Consider the following 20,309-nt stretch of genomic DNA (forward strand, 5'->3'; position numbering starts at 1 on the left):
AACCAGCGCAGTGTTCCCGCGGCCAGCTTAGTCAGCTAACTTGTGTAGTTTCACGGCGGCAGTTACGTAGTCAGCGTAGTGTCCCTGTCAGAATCAGCATAGTCAGCTTGTGTCTGTGACAGCTGCAACTGTGTGTACGTTCACGCCTAACCAGAGCTTACGCAGTTAGCATAGTCAGTCAGCGTTACGTAGTTAGCATAGTCAGTCAGCGTTGTGTCAGCGCTTATTACTTTGTGTGGGAACCATTGACAATTTTTCACGTGCCTGACATGACAGGTGTGAATGTGTTCCTGAAACACCCCCACTATCCACATCAGCCCGAAGCATGGAGAGCCCCGGAGGGGACGCAGTATGTGTCCACCCGACCTGTTCATCCACTATCCACATCGGCGTGGAGAAGATTTTATAAAGTGTGGCGAGCGCAGCGAGGGGACGCAAATTACTTGACTCGCCACACTTTATAATATCAACTCCACACCAAAGTGGATAGTGGGGGTATGAACAGGGCGGGAGGATGCGCACCGCGTCCCTCCACGGGGCTCGCTACGGTCGCCGCGCTTCGGGCTGACGTGGATAGTGGGGGTTTTAAATGGAGGCATTTGCCAGTATGTAATATAGCGCACTGGCAAATGCGTCCTTTATTGTGCATGAGACGCACTTGCTGTCTCCCTGTAGCGGACACGGGTAGGGTTGCCGTACCCTGCTGCACGAAGTACTGAGACGCACTTGCGTATGAGACACTCGTGCGTCTGTTAGATGGAGCACCTCTCCGCCAGCGCCCGCATGATCACCTCCCTGACGGTGTCCGCCAGCGCAGGGGATCTGCCAGTTACCGGCGCTGTGTGAGAGGCGCTCACTAACCTTGCCAGGGACGCCGGGGACAGAGCTGCAGCTCAAGGGGACAGTACGGTGACTACGCTGCCTGACAGGGACACTACGCTGACTACGCAGGGCTGCCGATGGGATACTACGCTAACTACCCTAGGCTGCTGTTGGGCTACACTGGCAGTGTAGCGTAGCGTGCCGCCGTGAAACTACACAAGTACCGAAAGTTGCCCACAAACTGTGAAAGTGATTTTTTCCCCCCTACGGGAAAAATATGCACTAATTCAATACCCCCCTTAGTGTACTGCATCTAAATGCTCAATATTTATTATATATTTCATTCTGCAATATAATTTATAAAGAACCTGGTTATAATTATGTGCTTCAAATGTAAAAAGCAGGAACAGTGTTTATAAAACATAAATCTCTCTCTTTATAAAGCTCAAACCAAAAGGGTTTGCAACTATATGAAGGAGAATGCAAAAATGACCATTGTATCAGACCAAGGGGAGTTTTATGAAAGCTAGGGGTGAGAGAAAGTGGAGAGATGTAAATTACTAACCAATCAGCTTCTGTCATGATGCAGGCTGTGTTTGAAAAATGACAGAAGCTGATGGGTTGGTACTTTCTCTCTCTCTCTCTCTCTCCAAGTGCTAATTAATCTTCCCTCGTTTGTTGTATTTATGATACAATATAGCTCAGTAAAAAAAAATGAGACCTTTAATTCTGAGACCATCTCTTCTTTCCTTTACCACTGCTGCTTGTGCAGTACTTAGCAGAAACATGCAGAGTAGTAGTAATACGTTCTGCTCATTAAAACCTATTATTCAAGGCTTGCTTTGCTGGTCCTGCCCTGACACCATGTGGCTGCACATCTGCTCTGTTATCTTGCTGATAGCAGCCACTATTATTTATAGCAAACTGAAATAAACCCAAAATACAGAGTAACATCGTTTTATAGTTAGATGGCATACGCAACATGAGAGGAGCCTTTTCCCCAGCTATATCCCATTCCCCCTGCTGTCTCCAAGCATTTCCCTCCTACCTGGGAGAGATCCTAAGTAATTACTGCACATTCCTCAGGCCCTTGTATGGTAGAGGGGGAAAGGACAAGGACAACAGCCTTACTATAAGGCTACTAGTCTGATTAATACAGGAGCATATAAAATCTTAAAGCGTACCTGTTGTGCAAAGTTCAGAAATCCAACAATAGTCAAATGCACAAATCGCCAGGACCCCCAGTGGATCAAGGTATATACATTTCAAATTGTTATATTAAATCACAGAACTCTGGCGAGTGTCTTTGTAGTTCGTAATGTGAAAAGGAAGCAGCAGGTAACTCATTCTGCAAGCCTCTGCTGTGCACATGGCGTGTCAGTATATACAGCGTGTCAGTCAGGGGTTAGTAGGGTCACAACTTGTATGGCCTTCTGACTGCACATCAACCTGATTAATAACTTATTTGGATGAAAACCTCATGCACACTTAGTAACATGAAGAGTATCCTCATTCTTTAGCAGACTCCTGACTGATGGAAGACTTGCATATACATTTTGAAATATAACTGTCAGCACCATCTTGTGGCCAGACAGAGCTACTGCAATCATTAGACAGATACGTGCTTACCATCTTTATTGCTGATTATAGGCATGTTGTGAACCGTTCGCAATTTGAAGCAGGACCCAGTAAGCACCTGAAGCTCCAAAGAACTTAGTGCAAATGTTTGTAAATCTAGAACGAAAGGAAACAAATAGCTGAAAACCTGTATGATTAGATCTTAAACACTGCATTTGCTACATAGTGTATCACATAAGAATAGTGATCATCTGTACATAAAGGCCCATATTCAATGCGGCCAGTGAGGGGGTTAAACAGCGGGTATCGCCGAAAACAAGCGACCCTCGCCGTTCAACCTCCGCGCCAGCTGCTCACCCTATTCAATGTTCCAGAGGAACCCTTGCTGTCAGAGGACTGCGAGGATTCCACCAAACAGCAAGGATCGGTGTTAATACAGGTAGCCCGCTCCATTTAGCCGTGACCCTAGCTGTTTTAGCGGCCGCACATGCCGTTTCCACATCGCTGCAAAAACTCAGCGAGGTGGAAACGGCGTATGCAGGGGGTCAGTTGCAAGCTGCTCACTGTCACAGTTCGCAAGTGTCTTTGAATATACCCCAAGGTCTTTGTAAAGCTATCAGTAGCTGGACTGCTCACCTTTCTTCTGCAGCTTCTGAATGGCCTCTCTCCACTCTGACCTCTCATAATCCGATGACAGAAGGAAGAAGTAGCTCTGCGAAGCAGTACAGAAGATACAGACTTTAGTCAAAGGACAGCCCAAACATTTTTAGCAAATGGCATGAGTAGCTAAAAGAACTAAATTCTGCTAGCTCCAACACAAAGACACATTACTCTGGAGCAGTGGTTTCCAAACTGTGTGCCGTGGCACCCTAGGGTGCCTCAGGACACTTGTACGGGTGCCTCGGTTTGCTGGTCCAGGAGCAAATAAAATTCATTGCAATAGCCAAAACCAGTGACTTCCAATCATAACATATGTGGAGTGACAGAGGTGAATCATGTCACTGCTCACATAATTAAACAGAAGAATGATATATAAACACAGTTTACTTAGTTTAATATTTTTTTTTCTACATTGTCAATAAGATGCTTTTAACTTAGGAGTGCCGTGAAAAAATCTGATACTCCAGGGTGCTGTGATTCCAAAAAGTTTGAGAACCACTGCTCTGGAGAGTCATGGGGCAGGATGTATTAATATACATCGCCGACCCTTCGCCATGCCCCTGCCGTGATGCCAGCGCATATGTGCTAACATATGCAGCTGGCATCGCGGGGTGGTGACGGAGGCTCCCAGCGATACCTATACTGTGGTGTGCAGGGGGTCTTCGTCATCTCCCAGGCGCCTACTGCTCCCCTGCAGCCGGGACAGCTCAGCGTGGCTGTCCCTGGCGCCTCCTCCCCCATGCAGCCGGAAGGACGTCCGGGCTGCCTTGCTAGGGGGAGGAAGGGCTTACCTTCCGGGGTCCAGGAGGACCTGCAAGAAGGTAAGCTGGAGAGAGGGGGAGAGGGGTCGGCGAGGAGGTGGTGGAGGGCGCACCGATACCTACTATGTGGTATCGGTGCGGCCGGGTTTTAATACATAGGAGAATGCGGTAAAACTGGAGTTTTACCACATTTTCAGCTTAATACATCTCGCCCATGGTATGTTTAATGACTGGGGTGAACTTGACCAATATAAATAAATGGGACCTTTAAGACATTGTGGACATTGTGAGCCTTACACACCACAATCCATTGCGACCATTCATTTTCAGAAGTGATTTGAGAGCGAGAGCTCTCACCTATACAAGTTGCTGCTAGACAGCAGTTAGTACCCACTGCATGTGACAGGCTACTAGCAACTAGACCAAGTAGTTGTGATATCCCCAATCAACGTTGAGTTACAGGGAAACATATATACAGTGTGGCCCTATCCCGATGAGAACTGCAGATATGTTACAGTAAGGGTGAGCGCTCACCAGTGTGTGGGCATCTGCCAGTCCACTAGCAATGACTGTCGACACCTGCAATGGTCGAAATACCTTAGGTCGACAATGACAGAAAGACAACACAAGCTTAAGGTCGATATGGACACAAAAGAGCGACACCATTTTTTCATGTTTTTTTGTTGTTGTTTAGACCGACTTGGTTTACACTTTACTTTTCAAGTGGGCATAGAGTGGGAATATGCCCAAAGCATGGTGAGTGCAGTGAGCCATGGCACACCTATACTTGTCCATGTGCACATAGACAACAAAAAACATGAAAAACTTGTGTTGATCATATCCATGTAGACCTTAAGCTTGTGTCACCTATGGTATGTTGACCATTTTTAGGTGTATACCTGGTCGCTATTGACAATTTTAGAGGTCAACCTAATGACCACGACACCCTAGAATATCAGCATTTGTTTAAGGCACCCCTAGTCAAAAATTTTCTTATGGATAAATAAAGTATCCTCTGCCTAACTGCCACCCTCAGGTTCAGTTATGTGGCAGGGAACATACTGTAGCTGTGGTTCTAACTGTCCATACATCTTATGATTGGTAGCCACCAGCACTGGTTTTGCTAATCACTTTGAGCATAAATATTTTTTTGTGGTTGTGAACCCCCCAACCCGAGTCACCCCAGGGTGTCTAGGCACTCAGGGGCAGATTTATTAAGCTTGGAGAAGAGATAAACTGGAGATAAGGCAAAAGGAGATAAAGCACCAGCCAATCAACTCCCAACTGTCATTTTCAAACACAGTTCATTGGCTGGCACTTTACCTCCTTTTACCTTATCTCCAGTTTATCTCTTCTCCAAGCTTAATAAATCTGCCCCACAGTTTGAGAAACACTGTCCTATACCATAACCGTATTATTACGCTGGTGCCACACAACATGTACCTATACCATAATCTAGAACAGCCAAGTAGTCCCCTTATCTGCAATCTGCCCCAACACTTCTAATATAAATGTTTAACTTTATGCCATTTTTTAGTCTTTCAAGATATGAGACTAATAAGCAATGGTGTGCATTGTGTCCTCATACATCATTGCTGAAGTCGCACCAAACGCCCCCCTCATTGCGCTGGGGCCCATGAGACTCTTCCAGCAAACAAAGATGCCCAATGCTTGCAATGTGGCTGGGACACACAAGGAGATTTTGCTGATTAATTTGATTCTTATACCTGTGTGTGACTGTCTCTGATACATTGTAACACACTGTATACATCTTCAGTCACAACTCTTTTCCAATACAAAGTTTCACTGTATTCTGTATACAGACTTCAACACACACACTATACAAGTGTAGCATAAATAATGAATCAGCACAATCTCTTGGAGCATCCTAGTCACAGTTCCTTGCAACTAGGATGCATCTTAAACATAAAAAAGTGCGCAATGCTAACAGAGTCATACGGAATCTGGCGGATCACTCCTGCCAGGCATCTCTCGCTGCATGGCGTATTGAGGCTAGATGTATAGGGATACATTGATATCTGAGATTTCCTGTATAATATTATCGAAGTTATTGATAGTATGTGTCAGGTGATAACTGCAATACTTGTCCACATTTTCTAGACCAGTGGTGTCAAACTCATGGCCCTCCAGCTGTTGTGGAACTGCACGTCCCAGCATGCCCTGCCACAGTTTTTAGCAATCCATTATATAAAATCTGTGGCAGGGCATGCTGGAGGGCCATGAGTTTGACACCGCTGTTCTAGATAAATATGCTCTTGTATTGTTAGAGAGGGTGAAGTACCCATCTGAAAATGGTCTGCTTCTGCAGAAGGATAACGTTTTCTCAGTTACTGCCATTGCTGCTCAATATTACTCGCAGTCCCACAAAACACTGCATGACATCGCACAGTGCCACACTAGCCAAAGCAGCAGGCTCGACTTGCTACAGGAATGGCTGACTACTAGTTTCTACGTCTGCAGCAGCTTGGGAGATTCCAGGAAGTGACTGCTGGTGCTAGGATGTTCTGCATTCTTCCCTTGTGATTTTGGAGGCTGCGTTCTAATAAGTATGGATTCACCCAACAAATGGCTGCCTCCTGTATCTATAGGCAACTGTTGCTCTTTAGATGTATGTTTCGGTAAGCTTATCATTCCTTAGAAACTAAACCTGAATAAAACAGATGGACCGAGTGCACTGAAAAATGGGAATGCAACATAGGAGCTGATCAGTAAAACTAGATAGCATACAAAATGATCCTGAAGATTTATAAAAACTTACTACCAGCTAAAGTGCTCAATAAAACAATGGGGGTTCTGTAACTGAAACAAATTCTTTGAAGACTTGGCTTTTAAGTTATGATGTGTCCTTGTGAATTGGACTCAAAAGCAGAGAGAGTGGGCTTAAAGCCAAATCAGTAGAGGTTCTGTGGAGCTGGTATGGATCCCACGCACTTGTTCCCTTGGCGGTCTGACTCACTCCTCACATCAGACACTGCAGAATTCCCCTCCTGGCATTATCCTATCTGTATGTAGATGTTCAAAGTATGCAAATAACAACTGCTGCCTTCCCACAATCCCCAAGTGTGAAAACCAAATGCAAATTCCTATTTGTATCTCTCACAAGATACTGGCTTTTCCCATCATATCCACAGGGGCGATAACGCTGCCAGCTCCAAGCAACCCAAGACTGAGGCTTACCTTGCCATTCTTGTTGTGGATTCGGAACGGGATGGAAGGGGAGAAGAGCAGGAGCCAGGACTCGTACTCAAACATTTTCTTCTTAAGTCTCTCAATTGCACGACTTGATCCTTTATTGGACTTCTGTAAGGAAACCAGTGAGAATGGAAGTGACCAACTGATATACAATGCACCAGATTAAATTAAGGTTCTTGGTTCACAGCCACATACCTCCCAACTTTTGACGTGAAGAAATAGGGACACTCGCGCGGCTTCCGCGCGAGCGCCCGAAATGGGGGCGGGGCGTATGCAAATGAGGGTGCGGCTTATGCTAATTAGCCGCAACCTCATTTTCATACGAGAATAGACGCTGTGCACATGCGCACAGCGTCTATTCTACTAGATTGAGGGGTCTCCCAACTGCCACCCCCCGCAGCGGGACAATGCCTGCCGCGGGTGGGACAGCGGGACAGGACCCGAAAATCGGGACTGTTCCTCTAAAATCGTGACAGTTGGGAGGTATGCAGCCAGGTTGCTGAACCACAGGAGACTACTCTTTGCTATCAGCCAATAGTAAAAGCACATTTTGATAATGACACAGTGTAATGGGGCCTACACACGGGGCGATCTCAGAGCACTTTCTAAGCGAACTGACTAGAACACTTAGAAAATTACCCAACATCGCCCTGTGTGTAGGTACCATAGCGATAGTGATGTGTGGCTATCGCCGGGCAATTAAGATCCTGCATGCAGGATACATCTAGCCAGATTGCCAGTCAGGGCCCTGACAGATCGATAACATGGGCCCTGACAGATCGCTCAGCACAGTCGCCCCTTGTGTTGGACCCATAAGTCACTCTGTTTAAAAGGTCACAAGTAGGGTGGCCAATCCCGGGATCACTGGGATTTGGCCCCAAAAAGGTCTGGTATTTCAATCCCGGGATTGGGGTATCCAATCTCGGGATTTAGGGAATAGACTGCGCATGCACAGCCTAATGCCGGGCAGCATCTGCTCAGACTGACCGGCTGTCCCTGATCCCGGCATGCAGTCTGCGCAGCGTGACAAGGTAACCGTAACACGCCACACGTGATGACTGCTCCTAGCGGCACATAGGATATCACATTTGGCAAGCATAGCACCCGCCGACCTTCTCCTCCTGGCTGTTCCACCGCAATGCTGCCAGCTGTGCTGCTCCCCAAATTGAGATAAAACATGATAACAACCTCTCCACCAATGTCGCATTCCCCTGGGGACAACACTGAGGTTACAGCGCAGGTCTTTGCTGCATTAACTAACCTTTTCTTTTTGGATATCGCTTTTTAGAACAGATATCTTTGCTTTCATGTCCTCTATCTCGTGATCGGGTGTGGCATGCAACTGCGGGATGGGCTCTGACTCCTCCACGGAGGGGAACACCAGGTCAGCCAGTGGAATGTACCACTTGCAATCATACTGCTGGTGTTTCCTGCATATAGAAGAGAAATGCCATTCATACATCATTTAATACACTGAAAAAGGACACAAATATCTTGGGGGGGGGGGGGGGGGGGGATTCAAATGTTTTATCGCACCCGATCTCCCATCTAATGACCGGAGATCACTAGGCGATATTCAAATGGTGATTTTTTATCATGGCAATCGTACCCATTAAGGTCTGGTTTAGGCGTGCAAATCACCTAAACCCGACCAAACTAATGGGACAAGGAGAAAAGTCTCCAAACGGGTGTCTTTTCTCGGCTTTTAGCTCGTCACCCCATGTAACATTGGATTACTGCCGGCACATGGGTCCCAGGACGGGCGCCAAACATTTGAATCCCCCCAATATGTTCTTACTTTCTTTAAACCAACTAAAACAAGTTTTAAACCAAATTAATATGTTCCATCTCTTCGAAGGCTGGATGAAAACACTCTAAGCTAGAGCAGTGGCTCTCAGGACCCCACACAGGGTCACCCGGCACCAACCGTCACGTTTTAAAAATCCACAGGTGACCTGGAAAACATGCACTGTGTGGCGTCTTGAGGGCAAAATTTAAGAACCTGTGAGCTAGAGAAACTCCCTCAGGACAAGGGAAGAACATACAAATATCACACAGATAGTGATCTGGCCATTACTGTGACGCAGTGATGATGACCATTGTGCTGTCCAAGACCTGATAATTTTGTGATATAAAAGAACGTCTGATAAAAGTACACACTTAGGGGCAGATTTATTAAGCGTCGAGAAGAGATAAACTGAAAATAAAGCGGAGAAAAGGTAAAAGGAGATAAAGCACCAGCCAATCAGCTGTGTTTGAAAAAGACAGTTGGGAGTTGATTGGCTGGTGCTTTATCTCCTTTTACCTTTTCTCCGCTTTATCTCCAGTTTATCTCTTCTCCAAGCTTAATAAATCTGCCCCTTAATTTGGTAATTTAATAAGGAATGATGGCAACTAACATGACAAATTCCTTTAAAGACCTTTTATTTTAGTGTATAATTTGAGAATTATACAATAGAAATGTATAGATGATGAACTCTAGTGGTGCACTGATGCCTTTATTTTGTACTAACCCTAGGTCATCACCCAACAACTCAAAAACATAAGCATAACATAGAAAATGATGTGAATTCGAATCTATGAGGTGCAAGACTGAATGGAGTAAACCACCAGTTCCTCTTATTCATCAACGTTCTAATGTCCTTGTCCATTACTTTGGCCTCCAGGGTGTGTTCATACAAATATGTGGAGAGATTAAAATGTAAGGATTAACTGGTGCTCACACAAACAATATTGAATGTCTAATTGACAGTGAAGTAATAGGTGGGCGTACCCAACTCACGGTAAATATTATATCGTATAGGCCCGTAGCGTTTTCTTTATTTCTGGTCTCTGTAGGTGTGGATTCGTGTCTCCGTAAATAAGTTGATCATCTCCGTTGATGCGGATACGTATGTGAAGTGAATAGATATAAATACAATGGGGCAGATGTATTAAGCCTTAACAAGAGATAAATGCAAGGCTGATAAGGAGAGATAATGTCCAGCCAATCAGCTCCTAACTGACTTTTTTCAAACACAGCCTGTAACATGGCAGAAAATGCAACGGGCCTATACAATATAATATTTACCGTGAGTTGGGTACGCCCACCTATTACTTCACTGTCAATTAGACATACAATATTGTTTGTTGAGCACCAGTTAATCCTTACATTTTCATCTCTCCACATATTTGTATGAACACACCTTGGAGGCCAAAGTCATGTAGACACAGGGATATTTGAACATTGAAGAATCAGATGAACTGGTGATTTACTCCATTTAGTCTTGCGCCTCATAGATTGGAATTCACATATATTTCTATTTTATGCTTATAGTCAGAATTCACTGTACCAAAAAAAATAAAAATTTTCAGTTCAACGGCAGCAAGAAAACATGAATGTATTAAAACACATTTTGAACCATCTCAAAAACAACCCCTCACTTGTATCTCTACATAGAAAAAGAACTATGAATTTTCCATCAGAGAAAAAGTATGTACATGAAAGGTGCCAAAACACGGTGTGATCTTGCTTTGTGAGGTGATGCGCACTCCCGTGCATCGCAAAGCACAAAAAGTATGTGCTGCACCTACTTTATTTTTTTTTTTTACTAGATCGGCATTGCATCTAGTTAAAAAACGCACGCTGCTTTAGCCCATCACATGCGTTCTGATGCGATGCAATCTAGTTCAAAACGTACAGAGCTTATGACTCAGTGTATGGGCACCTTAAGACATAAAATAAATTACTGCCATTTCCAGGGCGCAGGTCAGATTCTCTTTTCCCTTATTCTCAATTTACCCAAAAAAGAGAGAGAGAGAAAAAGAGAGCGCAATAGTGTAATACACTTTGGTAAACTAGTAAGATACACTGTTTTACAGGATATTAAATTGACTGGACTCGTACCCTTCAGGGTGGTCTACTTTTCAGGGTAGACAATAAGCACTTCCTCAAGGGGTGGTAACGTCACCGTGTGGGTATGAGTATATCCAGTGGGTACATATGGAAAAAAGACTGGTATGGTGTAATACCGTTTTTTTATTCATCAAATAACATCATTAAAATCAAGGGTAAAGCACAATGGACTCTCACCAAGTGTGTTGGTCCACAACACTAGTGTAGACAAATAAGCGAGATGTAATATAGCAGGCGTCCCTGGTGGCTCACTCCTGGCATCAGGTCCGCTGTGGTTCACCCTCTCTCCTCCTCGCCAACGCGTTTCGAAACCCTGTAGGCTTCTTTTTCAAGGCATTGAAAAAGGATATACTCATACCCACACGGTGACGTTACCGCCCCTTGAGGAAGCGCTTATTGTCTACCCTGAAAAGTAGACCACCCTGAAGGGTACGAGTCCAGTCAATTTAATATCCTGTAAAACAGTTTATCTTACTAGTTTACCACAGTGTATTACACTATTGCGCTCTCTTTTTCTCTCTCTCTCTTTTGGGTAAATTGAAAATAAGGGAAAAGAGAATCTGACCTGCGCCCTGGAAATGTCAGTAATTTCTTTTATGTCTTATTTTTGTGTATGATTGGTGTTATCATATATACTGAATCAATTCCATAGGCAGCGGTAGGCGCAAGGGTTCACCTCATTCACTTTTGTTTTGTTATGGGCACCTTAAGTTCCTATCCTCCTGACTAGCAGAATAGCAACGGTCCAATCAAATCAGTGCACCTGACTTATGTGTTGGAAGTGCTGATAGGGAGGGTGGCTGAAACTCCCAATTCTCCATAAAAATTTCAACATGATAGGTACTAAATTATATAAAATATAAATATAAAATACAACGATTATAACGCGATAACTCTGTGCGTTTTAAACTGGATTGCATCACATCTAGTTCAAACCGTAGGTGATGTGTTAAAGCACTGTGCGTTTTGAACTAGATACGATGCAATCTAGGTTCACAAAGCAAGGGCAGCACATACTATGTACTGTGCGATGGGATGTCCACGTGAGCGCGCATCTTATCGCACCACCCTGACGCTCCGTGTATGGGCACCTTAACTCCTGCTGGCCATGCAAACACACATAATTGGAGTAGGGTATAGGTCATTGGATAGACAAGCATTAGGTCAACAGTCATTAGGTCGACCACTGAAGGTTGACATGCATGAAGGTCGACATGGTGTTAGATTGACAGGGTCATTAGGTCGACATGGAGAAGGTCGATAGTCAAAAGGTGGACATGGGGTCCCCCCCCCCCCCCCAAATGTTGACACTGTTAACATGGACACCGGAACGTAGCACCAGGTCCGCTCGCCATGCTTCGGGCACGGTGCCGTGCTCGGCACACTATTGGATGGTAGGGCATGAAATAGCACCTGTTGGCACGTCGGCTCCAAAAAAAAAAGTGCGGCTCAAAAAAAACAGTGAAAAACCCCATGTTGACCATTTGACTTTCGACCTTCACGCATGTTGACCTAGTGATCGTATACCTTGGAGCCATTGTTCTGGATGTCCTGAGGACAGCAATAAATACAGTATGATGGGCAAAGCAATCAGAGGAAGGTAAATGCAGACAAATTGCTGCCATAAGTGTGTAAATGGAATAACAATGGCAACATCTGCTAATCGCATGCCAGGAAATTGCTTGGCATTGCTAATACATGCTGGGCAACAAGCTGGGTAAATCTGCTGGGCATTGCCAGGTAACTGTGTTGGGTATTCTTGATATATGATGGGAACTGCTGGATAAAAACGGTTTGCAGATGCAGGCTGAACGCGTAGAGCATTGCGGGCACACAATGGGCACTGATGTGTGGATGTCTCGGACATCGCTGAGATATTCTGGACACTAATGAGTAAATATGCTAAGCGCAGGGGGCATATGCTGGGCATTACTTTTGGGCACTGAGCACTGCTGCTGTATGCAATGGTGGCTACTGAATAACTTCTGTTACCTTTGAGCATTTTCGAGGTTAGTGCTGCTTACCATTTTGTGTTTCTGCTTTTCTTGCCATTTGGTGCACATTAGTGTGGCCAAACATGCATATATATATATATATTATAGTTCTAAACAACCTGTAGCTCACATGTACGGTATAAAAAAAAGTTGCTGTGTTCCATGTTCTGCAAAACATCAATTACATAATGTAGCGAGGGTGCAGCTATAAAACAGCAAAACATGGAGGTGCTATGATAACATTTATAATAAAAACCAAAAACACACTTATGTATATTATCACCTACCCAACGGCTCCCTTTTTTAGCTTGGCACAAAGCAAAAGGTCTGTAAACAGGAATAAGTGTCGCAGTTTGCGGGAGTTTTCAGACAGTTCCACCAAGAATCCATCTTTCACCAGTTGTCGGGTCTGGAAATTAAGAAAATGGATATGGTTATTGTATAATTACTGTACATGGAAACAGTGTCACTGTTTTTCTGATCTGTTATAAGGAATCGGATACAAAAAAAATATATAATATAATATAATATATGTCAGCCATACTGTAGGAGCCTTCCATTTTAAGCATGTTAATGTAGCATCCACTGATGTAAACTGATAAGCAATAGAGCTAGCAATAACGCTGACAAGAGCCATACTATGGCCGTTATCCATTAACCTGGGATTACTGATCGTGGGTAATTGGCTAGCCGGGACCTATACAGTTAGGACAGTTAAGCCTGCACTAACGCCGGCTTATCAGCAATATGGTTTCACCTGCCACCAGTAGCCGGACCAAAATCCCCAAAAGTAGCATTCAAAAACACACAGGTTTCCCTTTATCTGTATCTTTGGGAAAAAAGGTGCTTTTTTATTTTTTTTATTGGGCAATCTAATTTGATCGCCCAGTAAAAAATACTGTGTTACACTGCCACTTTGGAGTTTTGAATCCAGTCGCTGGGATGTCTGCTGAATGTATCGCACCATAAAAGGGAAATAAAAATGCTAAAGATGACACTATACTACAGCAAATACCCTTCACAGAACAGTGGCCCACAATAAAAACCCAACTGGTTATCTGTAAGCAATGAGGAGAGAACGTTCTGGAGACACAATGCCAAAATTTTTGCTAAAATCTTGAAATCTACATTGAAGAGTGGAATTGGCTGATGAGAAGAATGGAACATAGGGTCCTTCTCTGGCTTTGGCATGTGAGTTGTGTAATCTTGAATAAATAATGAGTAATAACGAAGGACAATGTGTATGTATGAAGTTCCAAGAGATTGGGAGCTGCCTCAGCCTGGATGATCATCTTATAGCCGACAGAAGATTTATGTAAAGCTATTGTATAGATGGCCTGAGTAATATCAGCCTCCAACAATTTATACTGCAGAAGGGAATGTCCAGCCTCATCCACAAAAGTAGACATAAGAACAATGCAAATTACTATATATTTCTCAGTAGTACCCAACCCCCTACCCCCCCCCCAAAAAAAAGAATTGTTGGAGAACAACTTCAGGCTTTATTACAACTATAGAGGTAACACTTGGTTGCTTTTTTAACTTATATCAGTGATGGCTAACCTTGACACTCCAGCTGTTGTTGAACTACACATCCTAGCATGCCCTGATGCATGGCCAAATAGCAAAACGGTAGCAGGGCATGCTGGGATGTGTGGTTAAACAACATCTGAAGTGTCAAGGTTAGCCATCACTGACTTAGACCCTATTGATGATGAAACCTTATTATGTACTCATTATAGCAATATACTCATAAAAAAGGCCCAATACAACTGATGGAGAGGCAGCCTCGGGCAACAGAAAAAGTGCAGACTATTTGCCTATGGAAGTAACCGCTTCCAGAGCACTTCTCACCTCGCCCTTTGGGGTTGTGACTGCAGTTCTCCGTGGGTCGATGTCCTCATTGATACTAGACAGGAAGTTCTGCGAGATACGGAGGGCATCTTGTAGCAATGGATAGTCAGGGTGGTCAGCAGGTGTATGTTTAAGGAGGTCCTGGAACATTTTAAGAATTGATATATACATATAAATAATAATATAAAGCATTGTGGAAAAGCCAGCAGAGTATTTAACTTTTCAAAAAAAATTCTACCTGCTGTGAAAAATAGGAATATTGTCACGATCATGCCAGTAAGGGGCATATTTACTAAAGTGTGAGAGTTTTAAAGAAGTAGAGATGTTGCAGTACTTCCTAATCTTTGCAGCCACAGCTTATGCTATGGAACTTACGTAGGAATCTTTGCGTACCACCACTCTGGGTCCACACCACCATCTATTACCTCTGGGAAAGTTGTTGTGAGCCCCAAGCTGAACGAGCCACCGAGCCCGTAGCGTGGCAAGCTTGCGTAGGGACGATTATGCTATTCTGAAAGTGACTAATGTAACTGGCGTAAGCTGTGGCCGCAAAGATGAAGAAGTACCGATGTTGCCCATATCAACCAATCAGATTTAAGTAAAATCTGATTGGTTGCTATCGGCAACATTTCCACTTCTATAAAACCTGACCTTTAGTGAATAGACCAGTAAGTGTCCAAACCTCATTGTGTTTATATATAATAAACAAGCGTCTGGGTCTTAAGGTTATTTTAAACCACTGTATCTAGCGGCAAATCACCCAGTATCACAGTTACTAGCATTTGCTCATGTTGGCTGTCTGCTTGCATTCCTATTTTCAGAATGCACTAGTTCTATATTCTACATACTGTAAACTACAGGTAAATGCAGGGACAGAAACTAAATTCTAAATGCTAGTATAAATACTAGCAACCCATTATGAATTCAACAACTGTTAGTATGCGGTCTGAAAAAAGCTAAACGCTGCCAATAGATCTGAAGTACTCAAAAAGCACTGGAGCTACAGGGCCACATGCCCTAAACTTCAAAAGTGATAAAACGGAGAGTGATAAACAGCTAGCCAATCGGCTTCTACTGTCCCTGTCATGTCACAGGCTGTGTTTGAAAAATGTCAGGCAGGAGCCGATTGGTTGGTTGTTTATCACTCTCTTTGCACATGTGTACTCACCTTGGCCCTTAATAAATTAAATGTGGCTTTAGATTGAATTCAAAAGACACTCTGCTTTAAGTGGCTCTATCCACGCTAATATGCAGAACACCTGATATATGTTACCAACAACCATAAGGAAGAAAAGGCTTTAAATAAGTTATGTGATATTAATGGTGTTTCAGGGAAATCTATATATTGTACAGCACCATATGACTATATGGATACTACAGAAATAGCACTTGTTTATTATATTAGTATACGGTCGTAATGTCGACAGATAAGGTCAACATTCATTGGCTCAACCCCTGAAGGTTGACATGCCTTAGGTCACAAGCATTAGGTCGGCAATGGCTAGGTCGTCAGTCAAAAGGTCGACATGAGTTTTTCAAGTTTTCTTTTGACATGCATTATTTAATTCCCGACCACCCACTAAGGCATGGCGAGCGCAGCGTGCCATGCGAGGGTACGCGGTACACTTGGACGGTGTCCATGTCGACATTCAGGACAAACATTTAGAAAATACTCTAGTGTGCCTTGAGCTGCTCCCAAGTGTGCCCCCAGATCTAGAGATGCCCAAACCAGTTTACAGCCACCACCAGTTCAACTGGTATTTACTGGTCTCTTCTTAAAGGGCCTATGTATTTTATTTTTGTTACCTGTAAGGACCAGTGTGATTGTTTTTTATATGGGGGCCAATAGGGTTTTTTTTTTTTCCCCCCTGTGGGGATCTCATGGTGTGCCTTGGCTATTTTTAAAATCTTATTTAGTGTGCCGCAAGGTAAAAAGGTTGAAAATCACTGCACTAGACGATATGAATGTTCCATCATCTATTGCAGGGGTGGTCAAACCGCTCCTCTAGATCTGCCAATGGACCACATTTTCCAAATCACCTAGCTGGTGCACAGCTGTAGTCATAACGGTCACATTTTCAAACCTGCTGCATTCATTCCTACTATAGCTCCACAGCTTGCATGGAAAACATGAACTGTTGGTAGATCTTGAGGACAGGTTTGGACCCCCTCCTGATCTAGTGTGTAATTATTTTCTAAACCAGAGGTTCCCAACATGGGTGCCTAAGCACTCTGAGAAACTTTATCAATAAGAAACTTTTAGAATAGGGATGACTTGAAAAAGTGCTGATACTCTAGACGGGGGCGATTCAACAACGTTTGGGAACCACTATTCTAATCCTTTCCCATTACACTCAAAATTGCATTTCCTTTTATGTTTTATGTACCATGGAACAACACACACAGGTCCTAACATGACCGAATCCGGATGCCAGGATGCGTATAAACTGAGGGGAAATCATTTGATAGTCACTCACCATCAAATGATTTCTCCAACCTTCACTCTGAAAATAAAATCAATACTTAGTTGTCAGATGCCCGCTATCCGCCGAATTGGGGGCAGACGCTGACGTCATGTGAAGTCAGTCAGGATGCATGGACACAGGGGTACGCCCAGTGTTATTATGGGCGCATTCACCATTTTCATGGGCACGTGCCTGCGTCCACCCCGTGCCCGCCCCCTTCCCACCCAACAACAGTGTGAAACTCGCTAAAGTCTTGCATATGGGGGGGGGGGATTTTAACCTTAGCAATCGGGTCTGAATTGCCCCTTAAATGTGCTGCAGGCAAAAACAAGCTGAAACTTATCTATTTATTTTTGTTTGCAACAATAACATTGATATAAAGACAGAAATAGACTGAACAATCCAGTGGGACCCGATATACAAGTGTATAATGTATGCATATGAAGATAATCTAGGGAATCGTGTCATTAAAGACTATGTAATATTAGCAGCTTGTTACAAAATGATGAGATTATGTTTTATTAATGCCGTTTACATTCCGTTATCTTACATGCATGGTGATGAATAACATCTCGTCAAAATGCTTGGAGTCATTAATGAAGTATATTAAAAGGACTGTATTACCAATGTGCACCTGCTGTGAGACTATACATCTGCAGCACTCACTACTGTAACTATGTGCCATTAAATGTACATGGGATCCATGACTCATCACTCCAATTACTATATATCTATGATGTCACACAGACAGACAATAATCGTACTAAGCACTGCCATCAGTAAAGCAGTGTCAGAGGGATAATACCTTATACAGTTAAAGTGGTACAAGCAGCCTTTACAGTATATGTAGAATCGGTATAGTCGTCATTAGGTCAACATGCATTACAGATGAGCGCCTGTCAGCCAGCCTTTAGAATCGTCAGATCTCGAGCTGGTGTAGGCTGGCGGACAGGAGTCAGCGTCCCCGTCAGCATGGCAGCGGATTCCCTGCCCATCTCCACTTCAGGGAGATGGCCAGGGCAAGTGGGGGGTGCGGGCAGCTACAGGGGGGACAGGGGGAGCAGCAGAGGCGGTCTCCAGTAGGACTTCTGGCACCGGGTAGTGGTGACTGGCGAATGACGATAGAATTGCAAGCAGCAGCTCCAATGTGAGGACACTTAAGGCCCGTCGACACCTGATACTGTGTCGACATTCAGGACAAAAACTGTGAAAAACCCATGTTGACCTTTTGACTGTCAACCTTCCCAATGTCGACCTAATGCATGTGTCAACCTTATGACCCCATTGACCTTAAGCATGTTGACCTTTTGCCTGTGTCAACCTAAGGCATGTCGACATTCAGTGGTCGACCTAATGACCCACACCCCCATCCACTGTGGTGTGGTGGCAGAATAAAATAATGCCCAAAGTATGGCGAGCCGAGTGAGCCATGTGAGGGGACGTGTCGAAATTCGGAACAAAAAACATGAAAAACTCATGTCGACCTTTTGCTTGTCTACCTATTTTGAGGTGTCGACCTAAAACCTGTACAACTTAGTGGGCAACCCAATGACCCATACCTGTAGGATCCGGTTTAAACCACCACAGATCACACAAGCTTAATAATGTACTTTCAGAGAGTGTATATCTCACTAGCCGTTAGCTAAGGACTGACATGTACGTATAAAGGCCAAAGCCCAACTCCAATGCTCCAGGAACTGGCTGAGGAGCTGAACGAGTTTTACTGCAAATTCGAAAAAAGGAGCCCGGTGCCTCAACACACCCCCGACACACCACCCTGACCGACACTCCAAGGTCTTGCAGCTGGACCAGAGGGAGGTAGAAGCTTCGTTCAAAAGGGTCAGACTTAGGAAGGCTGCGGGTCCTGATGGAGTGTCGCCATCTACCCTTAAGACTGTTGAACGCAGCTTGCACCCATCTTCACTGTGATCTTTAACGCCTCACTGGAAACGAGTAGAGTCCCCGCCTGCTTCAAATGCTCAGTTATTATTCCGGTTCCCAAGATGTTGGCTGTGAAGGATCTAAATGACTACAGGCCAGTCGCACTAACAGCAGTCATCATGAAGGCATTCGAAAGACTGGTACCGAACCATCTGAGGGAAGTAGCCAACACCCATCTCGACCCCCCTGCAGTTTGACTACCGAGCAAACATAAGCGTTGAGGATGCAGTTAACCTAAGGCTGCATTATATCCTGGAACACCTGGGTCATCCAGGCCCCTACGCAAGGGTATATTAACAGATGTATTCCTTAAATTCAGCTTTGGGACCATGAAAGTGATATTTTAATACTGTGTTCAAACTGCGAGTGTGAACTACACGGCTTGCCAGGAGCTGTGGCGAGGGAACCCGTTCTCACTGCTAGGCAAATTCCCATGGTGAAGCAGTTCTACCCGGTAATTTGCTTTTTAACAAGGGTTTTTTGGCAGTGTGAACGGGTCAACCCGTGTCTGGATACCTGGATATCAAACATTGGTAAAAAAGAAGGGTTTTATCCGTGAATGAGATCCGGGAATGCAGACACGGTTCAGCCGTTCACACTGCTAAAAGACCTGTGTTAAAAGGCAAACTATCGGGTCGACATGCTAGACCCGGGAATTTGCCAGCAGTGGGGTATTATTTGTGAAAAAAAGATATCCGGTCATTTTAAATCCAATAATGGAAAATTTTAATGCCCAAGCCGAATCATAAATGTGCCAGAATTTCATTCCAGGCAACCAGTTAAGAAATAATTGTAACACTAGGGGGCGCTGTGCTGCAGCACACGCACTAGGCTACAGTTTATCCAGCCCAACCCCTTTAAAAAAATTAAAATAATCAAATCACGATCTGCACTGACTTGTCTTTGTAGTTGTAAAACTGGCAATACATTTTCTTAAGATCTTTTAACCCCAAGCAGAATGAGCAAGGCTAAGAGTTGCATAGAAAGTGCTTTTAGAATAGTACCATATTTGCTGGTGTATAAGACGACTGGACGTATAAGACGACCCCCCAACATTTCCACTCAAAATATAGAGTTTGTTATATAAGTGCACCCGGCGTATAAGACGACCCTCCCACTTGGAGGC

The 20,309-nt window shown here is 44.1% G+C and overlaps 1 protein-coding gene across 7 annotated transcripts in view; it reads right to left on the reverse strand.

The window, feature by feature from the left end:
- The window catches only part of ABR (ABR activator of RhoGEF and GTPase), a 381,486-nt gene that overhangs the window by 102,476 nt on the left and 258,701 nt on the right, over positions 1 to 20,309 (reverse strand). For all 7 annotated transcript variants that reach the window (XM_083172282.1, XM_083172287.1, XM_083172288.1 and 4 more), the window contains 6 exons: positions 14,778 to 14,918; positions 13,211 to 13,332; positions 8,296 to 8,464; positions 7,020 to 7,142; positions 3,037 to 3,112; positions 2,452 to 2,556 (listed from right to left, as the gene is read on the reverse strand). In XM_083172282.1, the coding sequence (XP_083028408.1) occupies positions 2,452 to 2,556; positions 3,037 to 3,112; positions 7,020 to 7,142; positions 8,296 to 8,464; positions 13,211 to 13,332; positions 14,778 to 14,918 (736 nt within the window). The remainder of the gene's footprint in view (positions 1 to 2,451; positions 2,557 to 3,036; positions 3,113 to 7,019; positions 7,143 to 8,295; positions 8,465 to 13,210; positions 13,333 to 14,777; positions 14,919 to 20,309) is intronic.

The sequence above is a fragment of the Crinia signifera genome, chromosome 2, assembly GCF_055691185.1.
Source record: "Crinia signifera chromosome 2, ASM5569118v1, whole genome shotgun sequence".
Taxonomy (NCBI): Eukaryota; Metazoa; Chordata; class Amphibia; order Anura; family Myobatrachidae; genus Crinia; species Crinia signifera.